Genomic DNA, 27460 nt, shown 5'->3' on the forward strand with positions numbered 1-27460 from the left:
TGGGGAAAGCCCTATCCACCCCCTTGCTGCAGTCCCTTGCTGGCAATGAAGGTAAAATGGCGGTGCCTCCACCTGGCTGGCCTTGTACACACTCACTGGTGTGCCTTGAGAGCCTCAAGGAACATAGTCATTCCAGCTATAATATGGATCCAAAACAACAACTACAAATCCTATACATCTAATAGAATACTTTAAAATAAACAATCTTTACTTAACTTAAATAAACCGGGATTAACAGAATTAGCAATGAATAGCATTAACAAAACACATAACAATAATTGAAGTTTATATAGCTACCATTTGTACTAATAGTGACCCCACCCCAGAGTGTGCACACCCCTAGACTCAGACCCAGACTTGCTTGTGTTGGCGCGCTGATGTTGCAGCTGTTGTGGAGATTTGGTCTAGGCTAAACAGCAGCTCTGTCCCAGGCAGCACTTTTCCAACAAGGCCCAGAAACGTATTGCCTCATGCTGTGCCTATCAGAAGCAGCCTGCTAAATCCCAGTTCCAACAGGCATCTAGTAGCTACACTCCAACAGCCCCTGCACTGGGTCAATGTCCTTGGCAGCAGCCTGGCTCCCCCTTTGGTTCCAAACTCCAAGGCAGAGTTCCAGACTGCTAGGCCTCTTTCTTCAAGCACACGGAGAGAGAGAGAGCAGTCCTCTCTCACACAAGAGTTCTTTCTTCCTGTTTTATCCAAGGGCTCATGGGAATTGTAGTCTGGATTGCAGCACAGGGTCTTTCCAGGAAAAAAAACAGAGGCCCCTTTAGTAAGGGGACTACAATAGTAAACAGAAAAGAAGATTGGAGTAGTTAATGCACAGCATCCCTCTTTAAAACTTGATTCTCAAACAAGCACAAGAAAAGACTTTTTTTGATACCAAAATTTGTACCTACATTATAAAGAAGAGGCTTAGTCCTTTCACATATTAACTAATCAGCATTAAGAAAAATGTTTCTTCAACACAAATCCTGATTGTGGTTCCAGTTGTGGAATGGCATTCATGCAGTTAAACGTTTATGTATATCTGTGCAGAGTCCCATAGAAATTAGTACAACTCGATGCAGGAAGAAGATCTGATCCTTTTTGCAAAGTAATACATAGTTTTAAAAAGTTAAGTTTGCAAAGAATTTCTCAAGATGCAACTTTATTTCATTGTTTTAACAAAAGTTATTTGGATATCTTTCACTTTTGTAGGATTTGCAGAGAAAAATTGAGGGATTATCAGTTCAAACGACTGAAATACTTCTATGCAGTGGTAGAATGTGATTCTCCTGAAACAGCCAATAAAATTTATGAGGAGTGTGATGGTCTGGAATTTGAAAGTAGCTGTTCTTTTGTAGATCTCAGGTACAGTACATGGTGTCTTTTAACAAAAAATTGAAGTTTTAAAAATCGGAAGTAAGCTTCATTCTTATTAAATGTTTAGCAAAACTGTATAGAACTTTGAAAATAAAGCGTGTTTTGGTTTATATCTGGGTTTGTCAGAAAAAGCGAAGGGGAATTTTACTAGCAAGTAGAAAGCTTGTATGGAAAACTCCCACCCTAAAGAGACTGTTTTTAAAGGGGTTCAAGAGACAAATATTACTACATCAGCTTTTTCAGTCATCTTCTATAGTCAAATAAAGCAGTAGCACATTAATAGAAAAAAACCACTGCAGCTGTCTATTTCCTTCACCTGAGGCACAAAGTGAACTAGTTCTTTTATTACCGTTTTGAGTGACAAATGTATAGCTGCTCTTATCTTCATAATTTTGCTCAGGCTTTGTGATACAAAATCAGAAAGCTTGCTCACTTAAAACCATGTTTCTTAAGAAGGCAGGAAGCTAAATTACAGTACTGCTTTGTCACTAGACCAGGGCTGGGGAACCTTTTTTGTGTTAGGTGCCGCTGACCCACAGAAAAATCAGTCGAGGACCACAGAAAAGTGAGAAGCAAAACAAAAAAACCCAACACCTCACTGACATGGCCCCTGACTGAGAAGCAGAAAGACACTCCCCCACCTTCCCCTCACACACCAGAGTCTGGGGGGGGGGCTCAGACTGTTAGACTTTGGGTTCTCCAGCCCTACAATGGGGCAGCAGGAGGGCTGGAGCACTAGCAAGGGGCTCCCCAATGCTGAGGGGAAGCCCTGAGCCTTGGGGGGGGGGGGGGGGCGGATTTAGGCAAGCTGGGACAGCATTTGGCCTCCGGCCTAAGGTTCCCCACCCCTGTATTATACTATTCCTTTGTTTGCACAAAAAAGCGTTCTGCTATAACATTGTCAATAAAAATCATATCTTGTTAGATCCCAGTTTTGCTGAGTGCTTAAAATTGCATGTGTCGGAAATAGGGATATAATAGAGTAGTCAATTAGCTTATCTGTTAATGCTATTGACCGGGGTGGGTCAATTTTTAAAAGGAGGTCACTTCACACATTTCTAAGTGGCCCTGCTCTGCCCCGGGAGCGGCAGGGTCAGGATACTTTTTGTGCTCTCCTGCCACAAACTCTGATTGGCCTGGGGGTGGGGAAGTGCACAAAGTTTCTCACCCCCCTACCCCTGCCTTGCCAGGGGCGCGTGGCAGCTAGAGAGAACTGTTGGCTGTTTTAAAATAGCTGAAGGTTTTCTCTGATGCCGTGTGCCCCTGGTCGGGGAAGGGGAGATTTTGTGTGCTCGATTGGACTGGGGGTGAGGGAGTGTCAGGGTGGCTGCGGGCCAGATCCATCTGCTTGGAGACCTACTCCGCTGCAGCTCTGCATGTAAAATGTACTAGTAGCCAGGTTGACAGGCAGCCCAGCTCTGTCCTGGCTTGTGCTGGGTCCAGGACCTACCCCCACTGCAATTTAAATATAGTAAGAGCCAGACGGGCAGGTAACCTGGCTCAGTTTCGGCTTGCACCAGGTCCAGGACGTACCCCTGCTGCGACTCTGCAGTTTAAGTGTAGTAGGAGCCAGGCTGCCTGCCCACCCTGGGTAGTTCTTACTACATTTAAAATGCAGAGGCAGCAAGCAGGAGGAATATGTGAGTAGTCTACTCAACTACCCAATAAGCCTAGGCTTATTGGGTCATCGACTGCTTGACTATTTGCTTACGTCCCTACTTGAAACCTACTCGGCATTTTAAAATGAGATTAAATAATTTCAGGCCCTACAAATACACAGGATGTCCCACAGCTAATAGTTATGGCTTTATAATAATGTTTTTCTACTTTTAAACAATGTTGCTCCTTACAGACCTATACAACATGGGAAACAACAAAATTGTCTGTTCACCAAGTTCAGTCAACTTCTGTAGTTGTAAGCATCTGTAAAATAGTATTTAAACAATTTTCAGACAGATTTTGATTTTTAAGATAATAACCTTTTAGGATTTCACAGCTTCCTATTAACTTCCACTTGTTTTTCAGTTGTCTTCAGAATATTTTTTTCTTTCCTAGTTTGTGACAATACTGAAAGTAATCAGAACTGTTGTACTAGCTACATCCTGAAAGAGCAAATAGTGCTTAGAAAAGTGAGGTTTGTTTTTATAAAGATGGTTTTTTTTCTCTTCTTCAAAATGGTGTGCTCAGAAAATAAGAATTAAGAAGCAAAATTGAGAGATTTTTTTATCTCATTAAATGTTATGATGTACATATTCGTGTCTTGATCTTCCAGGAAACACATAAGTATGTCCAGTAACATATTTAGTGTTGTTTTTGTAATCCCACTTGTGCTTGATATATCTTGGTATTTTTAATCAGTGTTGTTTGCCCATGTAAGATTCTCTGGGCCAATAAAAAATACATTCATTCTAATGTGTCTCATCTATGCTGTTTGAAGGATTTATAATGTACATACAAATCATTTCAGTTGGAAGCATTGCATGTCTATACTGACCATATGCAAAGCACTAAATATTAAACTGGGCAATCAATTTAACTTCTTAAATTGTATTTATTTTATAAAAAATACTTAACTTTTTCACAACATTTTATGAAATATAGAGGTTGTAGATACTTTATGTACAGTGCGAACCACAAATATTAAGTTGTGTGATATGATTTTTACTCTTTTCATGTGCGTTTCTCTCTTTGGGCTTATCCACTTCTTAGCCTAGTAAATTCTTTCGTATTAATGTGCAAGGTTTTAATTAGAGAGAAGCTGATTCTATTTGTTTGTTCTTTTGAAACATCACAATATGTGTTTAAATAACAAGACATCTTCTTGCCTTCAAGATTTATTCCAGATGGTATTGTATTTGATGATGAGCCAAAGGACGTAGCCTCAGAAGTGGATGGAGCTGCATATAAACCAAAGTACTTCACATCTGCTGCTATGGGAACATCAAAGGTATCTTAACAGTGTTTTTTGTAACCCTTCACAATTTGTTTAGCTTTGTTTTTCTTGGTTTACGTAAGAGATGTAAACAAAAAATTGGTGGCACTGGTGATACAGATTGGACCTCCCTCGTCCAGCACCCTTGGGACCTGACCGGTCCCATAAGAGGGGATTTGCTGGACTAGGGAGCTCCTTCCCAACATAGCCCGTGCTGCCCCCAGCTAGGGCTCCAGCTCGCCCCCATTGCTGCCTGCCTGGCCATGGATCCCCAGGCTGATGCACCATGGCTCTGGGGCCGGGGCGCTGTGTCCACTGCTAGCTTTCTGCTACCACTCAGCTTCAGGGGCCAGAACTCCCTGCTGCGCTGCTCGCCCCTCTGTGCCCCCTCTGCAACATGGGGTTCCCAGCTGAGTTGCTGGGTCACCTCCATCCTCTCCTGCCCTACTGCCCAACTTCGCTATACCTGACCTAAGTGGTCCAGGAACATCAGTGGTCCATGTTGCTGGACCAGAAAGTCCTGGTTATGGGATGTACAACCTGTAGTGGAGAAAGGATCCCTGTATATTCTCACGATTTTAGAGATGTAGATGTCAAATAGATATTGCAAGTGTATGTTACAGAGGCATAGGTTGTGCCTATAGTTAAGACTGAGTTTCACTCTTTAAACTCTTCAGAGGGGTAGCTGAGTTAATCTGTAACACGAAAAAACTTAACCAATAGTCTAGTAGCACCTTTAAAGACTAGCAAAATATGTAGATGGTATCATGAGCTTTTGCAGGCACAATTCACTTTTTCACTTACAAATGAAGAATACTGCTGTCATCCTTATATCTACCCCATTTACAGTTTGAGAAGAGAATGAAATTTGATAATTTAAAAGAAAATGTTAATTGGACTAACCTGGGACTTTAAGAAACACATACTTTTTTTTTTATCTCAAATCATCTTATTAATGTAATCACAGCCTTTTCAGACTATCCATATAGCTAAATCTCATTGAAATCTTGGGCTTATAGAGAAGAAGCTAAATATTACACGTAAGTTACATTAGAAAAAAATAAGCAAGTTGCTATTGATTGTATTCACTTTATTTTAAGGAGATGCTAAATAGCAACTCCTTAGTTATGGCTGGTTCTCAAATACATAAAATCTTGTTCCCTAAAAGGTGGTGGCCTTCGAAATGAAATTTCAGTGGTACCTATTGACTTTTTTTTTTCTTTTTAGTTGTTTTATCTGGCTATACTTTCAATAGGTAGTACCACAAATGGCGCACTGGACAAAAACTTAAGCTGTAACTTTTGCATTTCATGTTATCTTTTTTCTAAAGGTAGATATCACATGGGATGAGACAGATCATGAAAGAGTAGCTTCGCTACAAAGAAATTTTAATAAAGATGAGCTTCTTGACATGGATTTTCAAGCTTATTTGGCTTCATCTAGTGAAGAGGAGGAAGAGGAAGAGCAACAAGGTATTTATAATTGTTATGCAGTGTTTGCTCAAGTTATGAACAAAACAGTTCAAGACCTACAGTACTTTGTAGCATACGCTCCACAACCTTCATCCTAGCTGATGTGGAGAGGAGGCCCAGGGCTGGCCCACATCGTAGCAGCACCCAAGCTTGACCCAGATGTCCCTGACCCTCTCTTCCCATGATGTTGGGACAGCTGTGCAAAACCTGAGCAGTGCTGTGGCCACTTCACCTAGGTCTCAAATTATAAGATTTTTAACCCTTCCTCAAGAGAGAGCTTGACAATAAACTGTAACTTCTTAATAACTGACTTTTCAGTCTCAGCCATGTGCACATAGAACAGGGGTGGGAAAAGGGGCATCCATGGACCAGATCTGGCGTACCAAGCGGGTGGATCTGGCCTGTGGATGCTTCTGCCACTCTTTCCACCCCAAGCCAATTAGCAGTGCACGGCACTTAGAGTGGACCACTAGGTGGCAGTTTACTCCATGTGCCCCATGCAAGGTGGGAGCAGGGAGTGAGAGACTTCCTGTGCTCCTCCCACCCCCAGGCCCTGATTGACCTGAGGGTGGGAGGAGCGTGTGAAATCTTGTCCCACCGCCAGGGGCACAGGTGCCTAGAGAAAACCGCCAGCTGTTCAGAACAGCTGGAAGTTGGCTCCGGGTGGGGGCGAGACAGACTTTACATGCTTCCCCACCCCCAGGCCAATCAGGGTTTGTGGGCGGGGGAGCAGGAAGAGTCCTGGAGCTGCCCCTTCTACCTGCAGCCCCATTCCTTCCAGCGCAGCCCAGGACCACTTCAAAAATTAGTGAAGTGACCCCCATGTCTGAAATGATTGCCCTCCCCGATATAGAACCTCCTTCCTTCTAGGACACATTAAGCAGCTCATAATCTTAAAAAGATGATTTTATTAAGAAAGCCAAGAAAATAAATTTGGTAAAGCATGCTTGGTTGCTGGTTGTTACAGAGCAACTGAAAAAAGGCAGATTAAAAGTGGGGATGTGGAAGTGTATCCATATACACGGTTATACGCAGGCTCCAGGTAGGCACATTATACGCATACTGGCTTTCGGGGAGCTTCCTGGCACCCCATGCTGTTGCCTCTGTATCAGAGGCAGCAGCACAGGGGAGGGCAGATGGGAGCCAGTGCATGCGGTAAGCTGGCTTCCCCTGTCCCCTTCTACCCTCATGTAACCACTGACATTTTCAGTGGTTACGCGGTTACTTAAACACATTTTAACATCTCTAATTAAAAGCACAGACAATCGTTTCCCTGGGATTCAATTTATTTGATCGCATCTAACTAAATATTTCCCTGTTTGCTTGCATATCTGATGTTCCAAGGTTAAGTCCTTTTAGGTACGGATATCACTGGAAAATTCATGCCTGGTTCCTGGTTAACTCCTAGATCTTGCTCTGGTCACACACAAGACTGAAGCAGGCAGACCCTGCCCACACTTCCTGGAGAGTCTCAGGAATCCACTGTTTCTGGGTTTAACCCTTTACAAGCAATTTAGTTAAGTGGCCGGGATGTCTAGAAAAGGGTAGTACCCTCCCATCCATCACACGGACACAAACAGCCTGTCTGGTACATCTTTGTCAACGGCGCTAGGCCTTTCCTTTCTGTTAGGCAGAAAGGTGGCTGATGATACGCTGAGGAACGTTATTGTATTACACACTAAGGCTCCATTTTTACTTAAATGGCTATAAATGACCATAGTGGAGAGCCAGGCCCATCCCATGGAATAGGAGCCACTGCTCTAGGCAGAATATAGGGTGAGCTTGTTCTCTTCTCTCCTTTCCTGTCCTTCTCCCCCACTTGACCTCCCCTCCACAGCAGGCTAGGAGCAGTTTGTTTGCCTGGGCCAGGTCCCAGTAGTGAGTTAATCTGGCCCTGGATATGGCAATCAGTCTAACACCTTCCTAAAACCAAACGGTGGTTTAGAAGTTGCTTAGTAGCAGCTTTCTCTCTAATATTGGTAGTTTTAACTTGAATTCATGTCCTTTTAGAAGTTTGCACAGGAATAGTATTTTTGTGAGTACTTTCAGAACATAATAGGATTTTTTGGCAAGCTTGAAACACGGTTTTTAAATGACATTCTTAAAATGTCTACTGGCCTTGAATTCTTTAAATAAGGAAATAAATATACACTCTTAATAATTTAAATCAAGATTGCTATTGTATTTATAAAAAGAAACCTTGCAGTTAAATTTTCAAAACAAGCAATTCTCTTCTTCAAGACTGAGCATTTACAAATATGAAAATGGATAGGTCAGCATACAGATAGGTATTTAAATACCTATAAATAACTTTAAGTATAGTGTATAAAATCATTGTGTATTCATGGAACAAGCTCATCCCCTGAAAAGCTGTCTAATATCCATTTAACAGGCATATCATAATAACCATAATACTGGTATTACACTCCCCAGACATGCTGTCTCCTCTTCTTCTTTATCGTGGACAGTAGAATTATTGGCATGATCTGAACTCTTTTTTTGCCATCTCCAGCCTCTATTGAATTGAATGTATCCTGTGTTCGGAAGGTGGAGTCTATAATTTAATTTGGAATAAGAATATGAGTAGGGCGGTAGGCAGGGCAAAACATTTTTGGCTTTGGAATAGTGTAAGAATGGGAGATGTGTGTCTCTTGATCACAGTGAGGCTATTAGCTTGAGGAGGTTGGATTCTCTCTTCCTTATATAGAGGCTAAGAGAGAAGATGTTGGGATTTCTGGCTAAAAGGTGGTGAAGTAGAGGATGGTTGTGAGAGCTATATGTGTGGATTAATAGTGAACATAAGAATGGCCATACTGGGTTAGATCAAAGGTCCATTTAGCCCAGTATCCTGTCTGCCAACAGTGGCCAATACCAGATGCCCCAGAGGGAGGGAACACAACAGGTAATCACCACATGATCCCTCTCCTGTCATCTCCTTAGTGATTTAAGAGTGTATAGTCCATACTTGATTTATATCTATAGCCTGTATAAGAGAGTTTCTGGTAGCATGGTGGGAATCATGGTGGTGCAGAGTTAAGGTTGTTTGCGAATCTGACTCTGATGCCATCTGTGCACAGGCACAGCACACTGGCCTCAGTAAGCTCTGAAAAGTATTATTGGCACCGTTCCCCACTCTGGTCCCATTCTCTGGTTCTGCAGAAGAAGAGAAGGATGGACAGGGGATGATACTCCTCCAGGAGGTCTAGTAAGGCTCCAAAGTCCAGTGTTAGTGGACTCCCCGGTGCCAATGGTAGTGAAGGAGGACTTGGACCTTCACTCCAAGCCGGATACATTTGAGGCCATTTGGGACCTCACTGAACTAATGGTGATGGCACCGTTCAAGGTGGAACATCTTCCCTCAACACACTCGTCTCGATGGCATCGATGGCACCACTATCTGCATCCTGTTCACAGCATCATTAGTGAGCACAGTATCAGCTGCTCTGCCTGAAGCACAGACTAAGGTTCCACCACTTGCCCTGGCACCAGCATTCTCTTTGGCATGGGGGGAAAGCCTGCTGCCATGAGCATCCATGTCTGCTTATGTAGTTACTGATCTGCTGCATTGTCTGGATCAGCCCCTCCATGGTCAGCATTAGAGTACACTTTAAAGTCAGAGGCAGAGTCCCTTGTGTCCAGGAGCTCATGGTATTGCTCCCATTCCCGGCACTGATACCCAGAGGCACCTTCGCAATCCTGGCTTCCACAATGGCAGGTACTCATTTAGTTGCCCTATTGGACCTTGTGGGCATATTGCCAGGGCCAGGGATTGCCCTGTTGGGCTACCTTGGTGGCACCTTTGACTCAGGTGCTACTCTCTGCTTCGTTGGTGGCCCCAGCTCCACCGCCCATGCAGAACCCTAAGGAGTAGGAGGAACTGGCTCCGGTGGTGGCACAACCAATGCTTTCTCTTCCTGACCCCCTCTGAGCAGAAGAGGTGGACCAGGATGACTTTGTTCCCCTGGTGGCCCTCTTCTTCATTGTCACCGGATGAAGCCAGAACGGATACCACCCTATCGCTTCACTCTGTGGGCTCTAGATCCCATCAGGACTTGCTCAGGTATGTGGCCCAAGGTCTCCGTTTCCTGGCAGAGAAGGTAGCTGAGGAATCTGACCCTATCGGGGATGTTCTTTTGCCCAAGGGTCAGGCAAGGGTGACCCTGCCTCTGATTAAGTTGATTCAGACAACCACTAAGATGCTTCCTCCATGTTTTGTGATGGTGCACTGACATTACCAGTGCTCCGTGCTGCCCTTCGGCCAAGCCACAGCACCTCAGGTATTTACAAAGTGCATGATGGTGGTGGCTGCATTCCTACACAGAAAGTACGTGCAGGTCTTCCCATAACTGGATGACTGGTTGATCAAGAGCAGTTGCTCAGACCCCTTGAAACTAGTCAAGGCCATGTTGTGCTACATGGGCCTTATCTTCCACATGCTGGATTCCACTCTTGTTCCCGCACAAAGTATCAAGTTTATTGGGGCCCTTCTTGACTGTCTGGGCAACAGCTTCCCTGCCTGTGTCTCGGTTTAGGTCATTGCGGACCTCGTGTTCACATTGCAGCAATGTCCACCCATGACGGTGCACAAGTGCATGTGTCTTCTTGGACACATGGACTCCTGCACCTTTGCCCACTCCAAGCATGGTTGACATCGCTGCTTAAGCCCTGCTGGGACCCCCTCAACCTCTGGTGACCCTGCAATTCTTTGCCTGGTGAATTGAGCCACAGATATAGTATGCAAGTTCATGGGCCTGTAGAGAAAGATTAGTCTGGTGACATGCTTTGGACATGGGGTAGAAGATCCACCTAACTAATTCATGAACCCAAGGCCTATAGTCTTGCATGTCCAGCAACTCAGGATGGTCAGGCTTTTTTGCCAGACATTCCTGCCTCATCTGCAGGACAAGTGTGTCATAGTGATGACAGACAACACCACAGCAATATTTTACATCAGTCAACAGAGTGGTGTTCATTTCTCTCCCCTCTGCCAGGAGGCCATCATGCTGAGGGACCTTTGCATTGCTCATAACATTCATCTTCTGGGCACTCAAAGCAACCCTGCAGATCACCAACAACCTTGTGGGTTGCCTCAGCAGGTGATTTTCAATCTGATGAGTGGTCCATCAGGGCAGATGTACCTCTCCATTTTCCAAGAGTGGGATCATCCCCAGGAAGACCTGTTCATGGCCCACCTAAACAGCAAGTGCTTGTGGTTCTGCTCCTTTCAGGGCCACATCCAGAGATCCCTATCAGATGCTTTCTACTGTTAGGCATGGAGCAGTACCTGAATGCTTTCCCTCTGGTGGTGGTAATACCCTGGGTTTCATCAAAATTTGACCAGGCAAAGTGGCAGTGGTACTCATTGCACCAGCATGGCTGAGACAACACTGGTTCACCATGCTGCTGTCCCTGTCACTGGACAGGCCTATGACGCTCCCTTTGCTTCCAACTTGATGGCCATCTGTGTCATCTGAACCTGGAGTCATGTGACCTCACAGCGTGGAAGCTTCATGGTTCAACCACATTGAATTCCAGTGCATGGCCTTGGTCAGAAAAGTCTTAGTGGTCAGCTGCAAGCCCGCTGCTAGGGTTATTTATTAGGGATGTAAAATCCCATTTAGATGGTTAATTGTTACATTTAACTGTTTTACTGGTATCTCCCATGCCTGGCCGGTCAGGAGTTGCCTCCCATTTGTGGTGCAGTGTGTAGTGATACTGTCTTTCAACCCATATTCAATTCTCTCAAGTTTCTTTAGGCTGCAAGAAGACTGCAATATAACTTTCTTAAATCCTTTGTTGTTATATTAGTCAGCATGTTATCATTTATAGATTCCTAAATTCTTAATTTACTCTTCTTCTCTATGAACTTTATGTAAGCTTACCACAAGTATCATAAAGTAAACTGGAAGGAATATAAAAGGTTTCCTTTTATACTTTCAGTTCTTTCAAATCGTTTTAAGAACTGATCTGAGACACTTGCACTATACTGAAAGAAGATGATAATCAGATGAATTACAGGAACATACAGGAGAGCGTTCAGCCTTGGTTCAAGAAATTGTTCTAGTTCTTTCACTCAGAGCTTGTGGAATTCATCTGGCAGCAGCTCTGCTTGGTAATTTCTTGCCAAGAATAATGTCCCTTTGATCCTCATTGTACTTGCAATGTGTTTTAAAATTCATATGCTAAGAACTTTTTTACTTTTTGCTGTAAGAATTTTACTCAGGTGTCTCAAAGCAGCAGGTGAAAGGCAAATTAGTTATTTAACAAATAATGTAATTTTTTGGAACTCTTGAAAGATTCCAGGTATGCATTGAGAAGTAGTGCAAATGGTGGGATGATGGTGGAAGTGGACCTCCATAGTGAGCAGTGCAAAAAGTTCTGTTACTAGGGATGAGGGGGAACAATATAAACTGGAAAGGTCTTGCTTCTGATTCTGTTTTTAACAGTAAGCTTTTAATAGAAAGAAATATGTTACTATTTCTTTAACATGTTCCTGATGTTTTATCCATTCACTTGTTGGATGGAATCCTGTCATGTATCTCATATTATTATTGTGGCAATAAGCACAAACAGAAAAAATGAATTTCGGCTGTTTGAATGGAAATGTAAAGTGTGATAGGGTGGAAAGAATGTTAGGCACTTTTTAATTTATATTTTTTAACTTATAAAAGTATTATTTATAAATAGTGTTTCTCATACCCCGTCCTGGTCTGCTTTTATATGGAATTTTTAAATTAAATAATGTTTCCCATGGCTGTTGGCATAGCTGTCATAAAATAGTTGTGTAATGTCAAGCATTTCAGTGACCTGGTATGTTGTGGATCATAGCACAAAATATCTCAATTATTTTGCTTCTGTATTTTCCTTTATTTGAGGTCATTTGTTCCAGTGACTAAGCCTTTGCATTGTGAATCAAATTCTAGTACTTAATTGCTATTTTGAGTAAGAACCACAGTGATGAGTTTGGGCATTTTTAAGGACACTCCAAACTAGACGCAAAACTGTGGTAACTAAACTTTGTTTTCCAGGTGGTTTCCGGGACACAAATCAGTGGGACACAATTCCTCCATCTGATACGTGATTAATATGCACAAGAGGGCCTTGGTCCAAAAACGCCTTTTGTTAGTGAGTTTAAAGCACACATCTAAAATACCCAGATATAGTTCCTTAAAGTCTGAAATGGTATTGAGTGGTCAGCAGCAGGTTCCTGGTGGCCAGTTTTCCTCCTAGCTTCTGGGGAGTTGCAGGATGTCAGTCTCTTAACTCGTTAAAATCTCTCTCTGAACTTCTCCAACGTGCACAACCTAACTATAGGGTTCTCAAAACAGAGCACATAACTAACCATAGTAGCAATTTCCTTAGCATCATCAAATAAATCATCATTCTATTTATCAACAAAGCAACTCACAGTAAAAAAACAAACTCATCATCATAGACATGCAGATCCAAGGTCAGCTCTCTCCCATTTTCATGGATCTGTCACTTCATCCTTATTAGCAGCACTGCAGCTGTTTTGTTTGCTTAGGCAAAGGCCACACTATTCCTGATTACATGGGAGTTTTGCGTTTAGTTAATGGAGCTGAGTATGCAAAATGGCTGCGGTTACATCAACTCCAATTGTCTCGTAACAATGTGATTTGTGTAGTTAATTTCTTAGCTCTGTTTTATACCTTATTAATGACAAGAAAATATTCTATCTTCTCCTCTCATCCTCCCGTTTAATTCTTTCAAACAAATACATAGACCAATAAGTGCTATTGTAGAAAGGAGTTATAATGAGCCTAATCCCATATTCAGGGTGGGAGCTTTGGTGGGGAGAGACGGGAAAGCTGTGTATTAGATTCCTCCTGTTCAGTAATCCTATAGGTGAGCGAATGACAGCCTTTTGTTCCAGAAGAAATCCCTGGGAGTTCAGTGTAATGGTTCCCTTGATTTTTTTTTCCCCTCCTCCCCCACATTGTGTTATAGGGCACCTAGGAGAGGGGGCTATGAAACTTGGTGAGAAAGGAATTTGACACAGCATGGGCTGAAGGGGGTCTTTGTTCATCTGAGACTCCTATGAACAGGGCTCGACAAATAATACAATCTACTCACGCGTGGCAAGTAGATTGTAACCCGGAAGAGCCAGGTTCGGGCAATCTGCGCATGCGCAGATCGCCGGACAGCACGGTGGGCAAGCAGGGCTCGCTGTGATTCAGTGAGCCCTGCCTATGAATCTACCAGGCATGTCATCAGGATCTCAAAATGTCTTCCTGTGTCTTCACTTCATGTTCCCTGAACAGAAGAGTTAGTTAAGACATTGTCTCAAGACTGAGAGACTGTAAAGGATGGAGACAGCATAGAAAGGACAGTGGAATGGACTACAAAGAAAAATGGAAGACATTATTCAGCACTCACACAGCTTCCTATACTCCCCAAATTTTTTGACACAGAAAAACAGTCCTGGCTTCTGGACCTAAAAGAGACCCTGTCTGGGAATATTTTGAAGAGATTTGTTCCCTGGGTGAAAAAGGAAAACATGTCAATTGTGGGCAGTGCAAGAATACGATGCAGGATCTAATTGCAAGAATGAAACATCATAAGGAAAACTATTGGGAGAAAATGATGTGAATGAACATGTGGCTATGTCTGAAGAACAATGTGGATCAACTTTGTAATGCATCATTCTTCAAGACTCTTTCTGCCTAAGTGTGACTTAACAAGTAAATTCCCAATCTCTTTACTATGTTTTATGTTTGTTTAATTAACTAGGTTTAGAATCTATCACCCACCCATGCTCCTGACCAGCATAGTTAAACTGACCTAATTTTCCAGTGTAGACAAGGTCTTAGGGACTGCTAAGCACTCTAGATCCATCAGCCTGGGCTGTATCTCGCTCTGTGATGTTGTCAAGTTTCAAATCTGACAGGCACTGTATTTACATAGCCATCTAGAAGCAGGGACACACCCAGGTTCACCCTCCACTACCCAGCTCTGGATGTACACCCCAGAACAGTATTGTCTTGCTCTGGTCAGCAACCTGACCCCTGTAAGCTCATTTCTTAGTTTGCCAATCTGACAAAAGAGTAGTAGATGTGTAACATCTCTTCTTAACTTGAGCTGAGATTCCCCAAACACTTCACCCAAAACCACATTGCTTTAGATAACATATAAAACAGATTTATTAAGTACAGAAAGATTAAAATTTTTAGGTGATTAAAAGTAGCAAACACAGAGAACACGGTTACAAAAATTTAAAATAAATGCTCAGTCTAAAGTCTAACTAAACAGACTAAGCAAGATTTGAATCAAACAGTTTCTAAAACTATCAGGTGCTATAGACCACTTACAGTTCTTCAGTACATGGACTGGACCCCTTTCTAGCACTGAACCAATCTCTCTCATTCCAAGTGTTTTTCTTCCAAGTGATCTTCCGGCTGTTGAGATGGTGGGGGACAGAGATGGAAAGAAATCAAGTGATGTGTCTGCTACTCTTTTATATCCTCTTCCAGCTGCTAAAAAGATCCTTGCTGTGATACGGGTTAGTCTTCCCCCATGGTCTTTTCTGAGAATTCTTTGGATTGTGGTGAGGGCATTTCCCAGCATGGTTCAGCAATACATAAAGCAATTCTTCATAACTTCACATAAAATGGTAATACATCCAATCCAACAGCATGTTAATCTTCGGTGGAACAAGACTTTTATGTGCTGCTTCAGGAAGGTTGCCCATGTGAATAGTGCTGGGGAGAGTGGGATTCCACATAAATGTTTTGATTCTGTGGTTCCGTAGTCTCTTTCCTAATTTCATAAGGCTCTAATTACATTTTCACTTTTTGGATACCAAATGATCAGATGTGTGGGAGATGGGAAGTCAGATCTGTGTATGGATTGAGCCGTTGCTCAATGGAGCAACTATGCCAATCCTTGATCAGCAAATCTGATAACAGATGTCACACACATCCGCCATCTGTGAGAGTTACATTCTTTTCCAGTGCTACACTTTCTTGTAATGTCTCGATACATTGACTCTTGAAGTGTTTGAGAGCATGTATAGTAGTTTGCTGCCAGAACAATCTGTGATTTCCAAGTCAACAGGAGATACACTGCATGAGTTCACATTGGCCTTTAAGATGTTTTCATGCTTATAATGATTACCAGTAGAGAGCTTTCCATGAAAAAGCTTGCCATAGAAGACCATCTTTGGTATCTGTGTATCATCTATCCTCATAACATGACCAAACCAACAAAACTGTTCATAAGCATTGCTTCCATGCCCATGACATCACACAGCTTAAGGTCCTCCGTGTTAGGAATTTTATCCCACCAATTCACATGGGCAATCTTTCTGAGGCAGCGCATAGGAAACTGGTTGAGTTTCAAAACATAGTGGCGATGTGTGATCTATGATTTCGAGCCATACAGCGGGGTATTCAGGACAACTCCTGGTAAACTGCTACCTTTGTAGGAAGTTTAACACCATGTCATTCCATAAACGTTCTGAAGGCAGCACTGGATTTAGCTAGTCACGCAGATACATCATCATCGTTTATGCTGGATGACAGTATAAGGTAACAAAACATTAACAGCCTTAAGGACAGTATCAGCAATAGCGATCACTGGAATGCTGTGCTCTTTCTGAACAGATGGCACACAAGTTTAAAGAAAGATGGTGCCATTTGAGTTCCTACTTCTAATACCATTGTGTCCAAGCACTTTTGGCTGGGTGAGGCAACTCTAGCATTAAAATCAGAGTATATAGCTTGAATTTAAAAGATACAGGCAATCATTGAAAGTCTCTTCTTCATTGTATGAAGCAGACAGAGTGGGTGCATATGCATTAACAAGTAAAAGCACTGTCCCTGCCTCAATCTAAGGTTTGCAAACATGAGGCGAGGACTGATGGCTTGTGGCTGGGATTTAAGCTGGGGAACTAGTGATGTCATGATGGTGAAGCCAACTTGGTGAACTCCCACTTGTCTTGGATACCCCTCGGAATAGCCCACATAAAAATATGAATAGCTTGCTCCAACCTCTGAACTGACTGATACCAGAGATGCATGTTTCGCTTGAGGCTGCAAAATCGATGTTATAACATTCAAGTTCTCTACCAACGATTGCTATCTTGCATTCATGGCAATCATTGCTATCAAGAAATGTGTGCACGTTCCAGGAAGCAAAGCGTACTTGCTGTTTAGTCATGGATTTTCTTTTGTGACCACAAAATTGGCTATCTTGTCGGTTGTGATTAACCAACAGGAATCAAGTGGAAAAAGCTGTGTTTAGGAATTCTCTCTTCTACTCTTCTTTCAAAGAAAGCAGTGCTGTTCCTAAATGGGGTTGTTTTGTCAGCTGGGCAGAATACAGGAACTGCTATTCCAATTTTGCAGATGGACAACCATCACACCCAAGCCGCCTATGTGGAGGTTTGTAGCTAGGCACTTCCAGTGGAATCTTCCACCTGCATTTGACATCACTTGCCCATTGATGTAGGACTCTTATCAACAAGAGGTAAATCTTTAGTGTCGAGATGTACCTTCACATATGAATAGATTGAAATGAGGGCTGGCTTGAAAGTTCCAACCCTGCTCTTTCTTTACATACTAACAGTCCTGCACAGCCACAGGAACTGTAACATGCACGTTGGAGGGAGAGAGCACAAGTTTGAGATCAAAATTGCTTTCTCCTAGAGTAGACAGATGTGCCTAAAAAGGGTTAGTGAGCTCTGTGTGCCCCAGTTTGAAATCAGTTTCCCTTCTCCTACGTACACTCAGTCTACGGTGCCTTATTCCATATTGTTGGTTGCAACCACTTGAGATTACTTCCTGGAGGGCTTCCTCAATCTGCCACCCTGAGGACATACCTCTGTGCCGTACTGCCCTCACATGAGGGAAGGGAGATCTCATGCAGCGTTGGCTAACATTTTGTGTATTACATGCCAAGAAATTGCAAACACTGTATTTTCAACAGATGATGTGCCAGAGGGGGGGGACACAGATTCCATGGGATTCTTGTTGCGTTTTGCAAGTCAGCTATTCGTTAAAGGCTTATATTTTCTTTACAATGTTGTATGTGGTCTGCTTAATCTGATAGTCAATTTCTGATGTCAGATTTGATAACTAATTGTTGAAAATTGTTAACACAGGTATGTTGAATTGAGTGGGTCATCAGTAGAACTATAGCTAGTCTTTCATACACACAAGATGGTCTTTTCCAAGCTCGCACAACTTTTTTTCAGGAGTTTTTCTTCAGTCCTTCCATGCTCAGTGTTCGTCAGCTGAGAATTGAAGTCAACAAACTTTGTTTTTTCAGATAGTATTCTTCTGGAGTGCAGTCAGCTGCCTCCGTAACCACTCAGGTCCTTTGTAGTAGAGTTCCTCCACATTTTGTGGAGGTCTGAATTAAACATCCTGCTGCATAAGTATCCAGTGACTTCTCAGTTGTATCTGATTGGTAAATTTCTATAATTTTGCCCATGATATCCATGAAAGTTGCTGAATTTTCCAGATGTTTTCTCAACAAAGGGCACTTAAGGTTTCTATCATCGAATTCTTGAATGTTTCCAGCTTTTTTTAATAAGTTTTTGTGTCAAACTTGATGCCTTCTGTCATTCTGAATCTGGAAATTTTATATTTGGCTCATGAGTATGTTGTGAGGCCAGCAAAAAGCATCAAGTCACTTAGCTGTTGCCAGTTCAGGATAATCTCATTCCTTTTGATCTAAGAATAAACTGACTTCTTCCAAACATTCCATGAATATGGCCTTAATTTAATCATCGGACACTGCTATAAATCAGCAATCCTGCATCTTCAGACTCTACTTCTAAATGTTTAACTGGCTCAGTTAAGAGTTCTTAATGATAAAATTCACAGTTGGAACTACTGCTTTAGAAATGTTTTTGTGACATTCCTGCTTATATCAATAGATGAATCTGTTGTTGAATTTTCTTTTCTTCCATGTTCTACACAATAATGATTACTCATATTAAAGTATTTACATTGGGACTGTGTCAGCCGAAAATGGTCAGGGCAGTGTGTGTTACACACAAGTCTTCAACTGCTGAGACGCAAAGTCTCGTTGCAGTGGGCAGCCTAGGAGGCTGGAGGGCGCCCCGAAAAATAGTTTAACGTCTGTGACTTTACTGCTAGGACCGGGGTCCCGTCGCAGAGGTCAGCCAACAGGCTCTCAGACGCCCCGAGTTTATAGGAAAAGCTTATTACACCTCAGATTTTAGCTGCTAGGATACAGACATCCCTTCGTAGCGGGCAGTCTGGGAAAGACTGAGAGATGCCCCAACGGATCTGTCACCTGCGAGTGACACAATCCAAAACGCCCAAGCTCTTCCTATACCTGTCCCTTATGACCGGCTGAAGTTCTTTTGTTTGTGTTTGGTTCGGGTACAGCAGCACGGGTTCAAGTCAGAAGCTTGACACGCACTGGCTTATTTATCGGAGAAAGAAAGAGAAAAGAAATAAAAGAAACTTGGTTCAATATATATATATTTATAAGTGAATGAGGGCACCCCACTTATTCCCAAAGTTTATAGCTAAATCACCTTACCAAAGGCAGTTTGCCTGAAGAAACTATAATAAAGTAACTAAACTTATAACAGAGTGACAATTAAAGTGTACACATAAAGAAACACATTGCAGGTACAATTCTCACCCCTGCGTTCCAGACTTGGCGTGGCCAGCGTCTTTCTCTCAATCCCTCGGGAAGAAGTAGGGCGAGGTTGGGCGTCCCACGGACCTCGGGAGACAATCAATACCTGCCAGCAGGTGTAGGTGATTGGAGCTCAAATGGCGTGTGCTACTAAACCCCTCTTTATACCTCTTGGGTCATGTAGGCTTCTTCTTGGTCTCAAGTGGCCAATTAGGAAAAATGGCTTTGAATGCCAAGTTTCCCACGAAGGGTGCAAAGCATAATTCACACCTGGGAAAATGCAGACAATGGGCACCTCTGGTATGTGATGGGCAAAGATTCCTCTCCTGAGACAGTGCAGGCATGTCAATTACTGATACTAACCATTAGGGCGACGGGAGGCCTCCCAGTCGTCAGCTAGCCCATTTACAGTCTGGTTTCTGTTTATGGTAGAGTCAGGGACAGGCAGCACACCTGCATTCCCAGGGCATCAAAGGCTGACTGCCTTTCTCTTGCTCTCAGGGGGGTGGGAGGGGGAACATGATGGGGTTCATGTCTGGCTACATTCTGTCCTCTAAAAAGCTTATGTGTATACTTGTTAGTTATTGATGCTGCAGCAATTGATGAGGGGGTGGGGAGAGCCATTTGGCAGGCCCAATGAAGAACCGCTAAATTGACTGCAAAGCTCTTTCCGGGGATGCCAATATTCTACCATTACTAGAGAAGTAAGATAAGTTGATTGGAGAGTGTCTGCTATTGAGACAGCACTGTGTAGATCCGGGGTGGCCAACCCGCATGCGGCTCTTCAAGGGGCAGCTGTGTGAAAGAGACAAAGCCGGAGTATCTGTGCATCCTTCAAAATGGCCACTGTTAAAGGGCAATGCCTGCTCTGCTCTAAAAGGGCAGTGTCCGACGTGCCTCTCCCTCTCCTCCCCTTCCCCCCCCAACAACTTTTACCCCTCAGCTCTTTGGGCTGTATCCACCCTTATTTTGGCTCTTCATCTGTAATGGGTTGGCCATTCCCTGGTGTAGATGCTACAGAAAATCATCCTACGCTACGTAGCTGGAGTAGCGTAACGCAGGTCAACTTATCCTGATAGCATGGACAAGGCCTCAGAATATATCTACATGGTATTTTAGTCCCTTTTTCAAGCTTACTTATTTTCATTCATATGTTAGAACTTTTGTCTTTAATTGCTTTTTTGCGTGACACAACTCTTTATTTCACCTTTGGACTAATCTTTGTACAAACTATTGGCACAAAATAATGGTCTCCTTAATCACCATAAGAGGGTGATTTGTCATGCTGTGCATATACAGCATGACACTTGAAAACTAGCAGCAAGACCATTTAACTATGAACAGGCTGCATGCACGCATTCAACTGATTCTGGCCTCCCTATAGTTTTTGTCAACTGTTCTTTTCTAAGCAAACAAAGATTCTTACAGATTGTTGTTTGAAAGTGATGTTGAACACTGAATGTTTTAGCAGATATGCTCTCTGAACAAAGAAAAACACAATTCTTTGCTATTTGAAAGTGGAAGGTATCTTCCATTACACATGAATGTTTGTTTGGCTTCTTAGCTAACATACTTGGAAAATCAACAAAACCCAAACCAAAGGCACATCTAGACTACGTTTTAATTTCAAAATTAATTTCTTCTTCTGATCGCATTTTCAAAAGAGGATCTTTCGAAAGTAAAAATAATCTGGACACGTTTTTTTCAGGGGGAAACCCTTTTTTGAAAAAAACGTTCTTCCTTAAAAAAGGAGGTTTATGTGGTTTTTCAAAAAAGAGGTTTTATCGAGGAGAGGGAAAAAAAAGCGTCCGGACTACTTTCAACTTTCAGAAGATCCTCTTTTGAAAATGCGATTGGAAGAAGATATTTAAATTCTTCAGAATTTGCATATCCTCTTTCAAAATTAAAACGTAGTCTAGCTGTGCCCCAACTATCAAAATAGAAATTCTAAGAGTCTGTCTTCATCACTTGAACCAAAACTGGAAGAGGAACTGACTCACTAATGATTCTTACAAAAATAGGCCTAGCTAAAAATCAGTAACCAGTGCTGTATAAAATTTCAAGGCATCCTCTCTGGCCAAGAGTACGCTTTTTCTTTCAGTGCAGTAGAGCTTTCCATCCTCCTCTGTTCCATGTCTCTAAGAATGAATTTCCCTTTGCCCAAAGTGAGAATTTCCTTGCTTCGTAAGCAGACTCCTCTGTTTCCTGGCCCTTTCCCAAAGGGAATGTCCCTTTTCTGGTAGCAGGGTCCTCAGAGAACAGTTTCTAGCTGCTAATAGACAAAATAGAAAAGCAGCCAAGTAAAGGGTCTGCTTTGCCTGCAGTCTTGCTAACCAGGGAATGACACTTTTTGGTGTGAAATGTAGAAGAGTAGAGAAACACAATCAGTTTCACAATCTCTAGCCTTAAAGAACTGCTGTTTCATTGTACCTAGTATATCATCCCTTTCTCTGGAATAGAAGGCAACAGTGAACCTAATATGTAAACATCAGATTTGCCTCTGCAGGGAAGAGCAGCAGGTCACTGCAGAAGTAACTGCATCATTTTAAAAATGTTATGGATGTTTAATATCACACACAGTTTTCTAAAAATCATAAATCAAATTCTTTTGGTACACTACATGTACACCGTAATGCCCCACAAATACCATTACCATACTTCTGCCCATTCAGCAATCACAACTAACACTTCCTGCATGATACATTTCAGCATTCAGGTGAGTAGAGCTTGCAAAGTGAGATAGGGGAAAGCCTGTTTCTAAAAATCAGTAGTCAAATGTCATGTAAGATTTCAAGGAAAGACATCCTGACTAATTAATAATGGCTCCACAGAATACCAAAAAGTGTGGCATGGAAGAGTATGACAAGGGAAATGTGGCAAGCCACATGTTCCAATATTTGGATATGGGGAAAGGCTCACTTCAAACCTACAAAGGGAAGGAAAGTTCTAGAACTTGTGTATTTCGTTGTCTTGCATATTTTATTTGTGTATGCATATGTCAGGTAAAAGAGGTCCATTGCTTTTGGCTCCCTGACCTGAATTGAGCACAGAAGTAGGACCATCCAGTTCTAGCTCCTCTCTGTAACTCTGGGCATGTCATTTAAAATTGAGGAGACAAATAGAAGTTAAGTAGGCATTGGTATTTATCTCTCAGGAATATCTTTGTTAGCATTTATATTGCATTTTACATTTTCAAACTGCTTTGCCAATATTAAATGCATTTTATTTAGTAATATGTTTTGATGGTTCAGAAACTATTGATATGTAGTAGCGATGAAGAACTCTGCACCTTATAATTAATTCCTTTTGTCATCCAGTCTCCCCTATCCTCTCATGTTTTCTTATTTGATCTTTTAAAGCTAAGAATTGATTCATTGCATTGAGAAGGGTTGTTTACACTGTTCTACCAGAAATCATTTGCTTGTCTTAGCTGTGTTGCCTTCAAATATTCATTATACTATCTTGAGATTTGCCTCAATGGCTTTAGTGTTTGTCTTTTTTTAGGTGGTGATATAGCTCATGAAACAGAAGATGATAAACCCAAGAAAAGCCAGAAGGATGATGAAGAGCAAATTGCCAGATACAGAGAACTCTTGCAGAGTATCCAAGAAAAAGAGAAGAAATGGGAAGAAAATGATGTGGAAATGGAGATTAAATGGGTTCCAGGTAAATTTATCTGCCACTTCAACTGTGTGGGAGTTTTTTGGTTTGTTTTGTTACTTGGAAAAATGTGCGATATATTTACTCATTATCTTATTAAGGTATAGAATGAAGCACAGGATTTGTAGCAATCGAAACTCCTGAATCGTGTTTTCTTATTTCTTAGTATTAAAAATCCAGATAGATTATAGTGGGGGGGGAGACATGATTAAGCACAATTCCTCAGCTCTATAGTGTTTTGTCTGTTTGTGCCTCTTTCCAGTTTTTGTACGTGTTTCCTGTTTCTTCTTGTAAATTTTTCTTCAAATAATTTTGATATACCTTAGAATCATAATTTTTTCACATTTGAAAATAAAAAAATATTCTGTCTTAGTCCATGTTCTAAAATTCGGGAAGAATAAAAATCTCTTGTTTGCTATAATGCTATTTTTCTCTGAATATCCATTATTTTACTCATATGTATTTTATATAACTTATTAGATCGGTATTGACTTTATAACTTGAAACTGGCTGAAGGATGAAAGAAATACTCCGAAATGCTCAGCTATGTTTCATTTGTTCTGTTTTGGACTGTTTTTTTTACCAAAATTTTGTGTGTGTGGGCTTTTTTTAGATTGATTGCTATAGTTGGGGTTGAGTTTCTGTACCCAGTTCTATATTTGTTTACCTGCTTAAAATTAATTAAGGTATTCAAAATATATTCAGGAATACATATTGGTGGAAGAAAGGCCTACCAATAAGATTTTTGTAATACTATTTCAAAATAAATGCTTTCAGGCATGCAGTGAATTTAAATTAATGGACTATTTATAAATAATTGAGTTTCTATAGACATCTGTTTACTTGTTCATCTGTCTATGGTTTAATCCATTTGGATAGCACTACTTCTTTGAAGTAGGAATTGCTGACATATTTTACTCGAGTAGTGTAGATTGCTTTTAAAATAAATGGTTGTATCTGTCAAACATTTTATTTCTGCCAGTATCTGAATCAGAGACCAAAAAAAAAATTAATGGTGTTTATCTGAAGGCAGATTCAGATAGTTTTAGAAGTGAAGGAGGCTTTTTTCCCCAGAGAGATTTGCTATGATGATTTCTACTAGAATCTCCATAAATTACCCAGGTCACTGTCCTGCAGACTTATGGGATACCACATGCCAATTTGAAGACCAAGAATGAATGAAAACAGGAGGCTTCTAAATGTTCAGATTCTGTATACATAAAATACACCTTGTATGTAAAAGTGATAGCTAGATGTTACATTGCAGCATCAGATGACAAATTTGTCATGTACCAGCATAAATAGGATATGGGATTTGCTGCTAAATACTGCCAGCTTTTCTATACGTGATGAAGATCCAATATATGAAGCCCTGGTTTAGAGCATTCCTGCAGAGGTAGGGAAATAACTTTATTTTTGGAGTAGAAAAAATAATTCTAGTCCTGGGAGGGCCTGAGATATAGGGACTTTCAGGTGGTATTATTTTTATACCTAGGTTATTTTAGTTTAAGAGGTTTTTTTGTTGTTTTTTTTCCTTTCCTTTGATTCAGACCCCGAAATCTTTGAGTGGATAGGAAAGCTGTCGGTCTGAGAACTTAAACCAAAAATGCTTTCTGGGTCTCTTTATGTGAAGCTTACTGATATGCTGCCCCTATCCTACTGTGTACTCTGTCCAGTCAGGGAGTCCAGTGGAGGGGAACCTGCCCCTTCCTCCCCCCCTCCCCATCAGACCAGTGAGCCCCGGCTCTGGAGAGTCCCGGCTAGGCAGGGCAGCAGTGGGACCAGTGAGCCCCATCCTCACGAGGCAGCAGCAGGGCAGCGGCAGAGTTCCATCCCTGTGAAGCCTCGGTGGGGTGGGGTAGAAGTGGGGCTGCGGCAGCTGGGGGGCTCCATCCCCAGAGACTCCCATCTGGCAGGCAGCGTGCCGAGACCAAGCCCTTGAGCAGCAGGGCTGGAGTCTACTGGCATTGGGGCTGGAGCGGAGCCAGCCAGCAGGAGGGTCAGTATCCTGGGAGGCCGGTGGCAGGGGACCTTCTCTGATCTGGAACATTTCCTCATCTGGGACAAGTCAGGTCCCGAGGGTGCCGGACCAGGGAGGCCCAACCTATACAATTTAGACATCTCCAACATTAAAGCGGCTTTTCTATAAAACATAATGTTGTAATTTAAAGGTCTGATACTGTCTCTCTCTTTAAAAAAAATAAAAAAAAAGCCTTTTTGGAAAAGGCAGCCTCTTCGTTTTCAAATTGTGTGAACAACTTTTAGTAAATCTGGATAGTAAGATATTAAACCTTAAAAGTCACTGGTTCTGAGTAGAATATAACTGTTGGTGGCCTGCATCTCAAACCAATATAATTTTGATGGTGACAAAAATATTCTGTAGTCGGTTGTTTGTGGAAGAAAAAACAAAAGCTTTTTTGGAAAGCCCAGTCACATAATTTAGAAGGTAGGAAGTAGTTCTGGGATAGATGAAACTATCAACATTGCTTGGTAAATTAATTTTATAATCTGAAAACATTTAAACGTTTAAGTTCTGCAGCACTTTGGAGTCTAAGAAAAAATGTACATAGTATCATGAGATTTCCTGGGCACATCCCGCTTCTTTATAATACAGTTCAACTAAATTCAGATTTCTATGTCAATGCAAAAAGAAAAAACACAACAGTGATGCTGCAAACTGACTGCACCGTGACTGTGTATGAACCTCAGTCACAGAGCAGTCAGTCAGTTCTATGATTCTATGATTATAACCTGCTTTTAATCCCCCATAAAAGTAACCTGTCTTTTCTGTCATCATGTTCTTAAAATTTTACTTCCTACTCCAATCTGAACAGTAGAGATACATCAGTCTTAATTAAGACAGAAATCGTGAATTTATGGGAGATAAAGAAATTCAAGGTTTGCTTAAGCAACTAAAAAGGTAGTTCAGGGTTTTCAGGAACCTTAAATGGAGGAGACAAAAAACAATCTAGTGAAACGCTAGCATTTCTGGGACAACAGGAGGATGGGTGTTGAATAGAAGCCTGAAACTCTAATGGAACTTAGTGGGAATGAGCAGTAGCTTAAACGGAGTTTGTAATATGAGAAGCTGCTAAAAAGGCATTGTGTGGCGTTCTTAGATATCTTGTTAGTAACTTGTGGGTCAGATTTTGTTCTCATTTTGCCAGTAAAAAGGTGTTACTGTAGGTCAGGCCTGCACAACTCAACCTGTCATTTAAAGAAACAAGTTGTCATCAGCTGTACTAGACTTCGCTGACTGGTTTCTGTTCTGTTTACACTAATGCAGGCCTATTGAGCATAAATGAAGATAGGACCTGACTCACTAATAGTAAGGCTCAGTCTACACTGGCAACTGAATGACAAAACTTTTGTCATTCAGAGGTGTTAAAAAATCACACATCCCTGAAGTTTTGCTGCCAAAAAGTGTTATACCACATACCTTCTAGTGGCATCACCCTCTTCCATAGTTGTAGTAGTATGAAGGATTACAAGCAGAAATATTAAGTATCAAATTAATTTTATAACTCGGATATTCAGAAGTGAGTTTGAATACACTCTGGAATAACTTCTACTTAATAAATGCAATCTCTATTGTATTACTTTTTAGCCCGTAATCTAAATTAATTTTCTGAGAAATGTTTCTCTGAAGTATAAAACAATGAATGCACAAGTAAAGGTCTGCTTTGAAATCCTAATTTGATAACTACAAAAAAGTCCATGAATTTTCCTATATTTGATGTAATTTCAATTATTCTGATATAAATTCTCCCTACATTAACCTGTAAAAATGAACAGCACTACCTATTGCTAATTGAGATGAAGGGCTTAATGGCATGTCTGAATCATTCATGTTATAATTCTAATATCCACAGAGTGTCAGTATGTGCTTATGTGCAGCTGCTTCATCGTGACTTTTAATTCACCAGAACATCAGACATCCAAATGAGCTGAAAATTTTTTGCACAGATAACTATTACATGATTTTCACATGGATTTTATGTTGTCGCCACCTTCAGACTCAGGAGTTTTAGAAACAACAATGGAAACTGCTCGTTGCTGTTGTGAATGTGTTCTATATGAATAAAATAGACAAAGCATTGGATTTTAAGTAGTTAAAGCTACTGATTTTGTTTTTAAAATTGTATTTAACACATCTCTATGCAGACAAATAGAATTCTAAAATCCTAAATTGGTAACCGAGCTGCAGTTCATAGGTTGTAATTTTCCATATGAAATTGCGGTTTAATATTATCTTGTAAATACCATACCTGAGTTACTTCTAGCAATGACAGAAATACAAGTAAATTAATGTGGTGACATTATAAATATGAATTTTGAGTTAACTGTTACTTGGAGCACTAGGGAAAGCCATCTTGAGAGTAAAAAAGAGTAT

At 41.4% G+C, this 27460-nt stretch overlaps 1 protein-coding gene across 1 annotated transcript in view; it reads left to right on the forward strand.

Annotated features, from left to right (window-relative positions):
• ESF1 (ESF1 nucleolar pre-rRNA processing protein) overlaps nucleotides 1-27460 on the forward strand; it is a 77023-nt gene that overhangs the window by 18207 nt on the left and 31356 nt on the right. The window contains exons 6-9 of the mRNA XM_075925629.2: nucleotides 1201-1353; nucleotides 4198-4312; nucleotides 5628-5769; nucleotides 22912-23073. Of these exons, the coding sequence (XP_075781744.2) occupies nucleotides 1201-1353; nucleotides 4198-4312; nucleotides 5628-5769; nucleotides 22912-23073 (572 nt within the window). The remainder of the gene's footprint in view (nucleotides 1-1200; nucleotides 1354-4197; nucleotides 4313-5627; nucleotides 5770-22911; nucleotides 23074-27460) is intronic.

This window comes from Pelodiscus sinensis, chromosome 3 (assembly GCF_052426305.1).
Source record: "Pelodiscus sinensis isolate ZL-2025 chromosome 3, ASM5242630v1, whole genome shotgun sequence".
Classification (NCBI taxonomy): Eukaryota; Metazoa; Chordata; order Testudines; family Trionychidae; genus Pelodiscus; species Pelodiscus sinensis.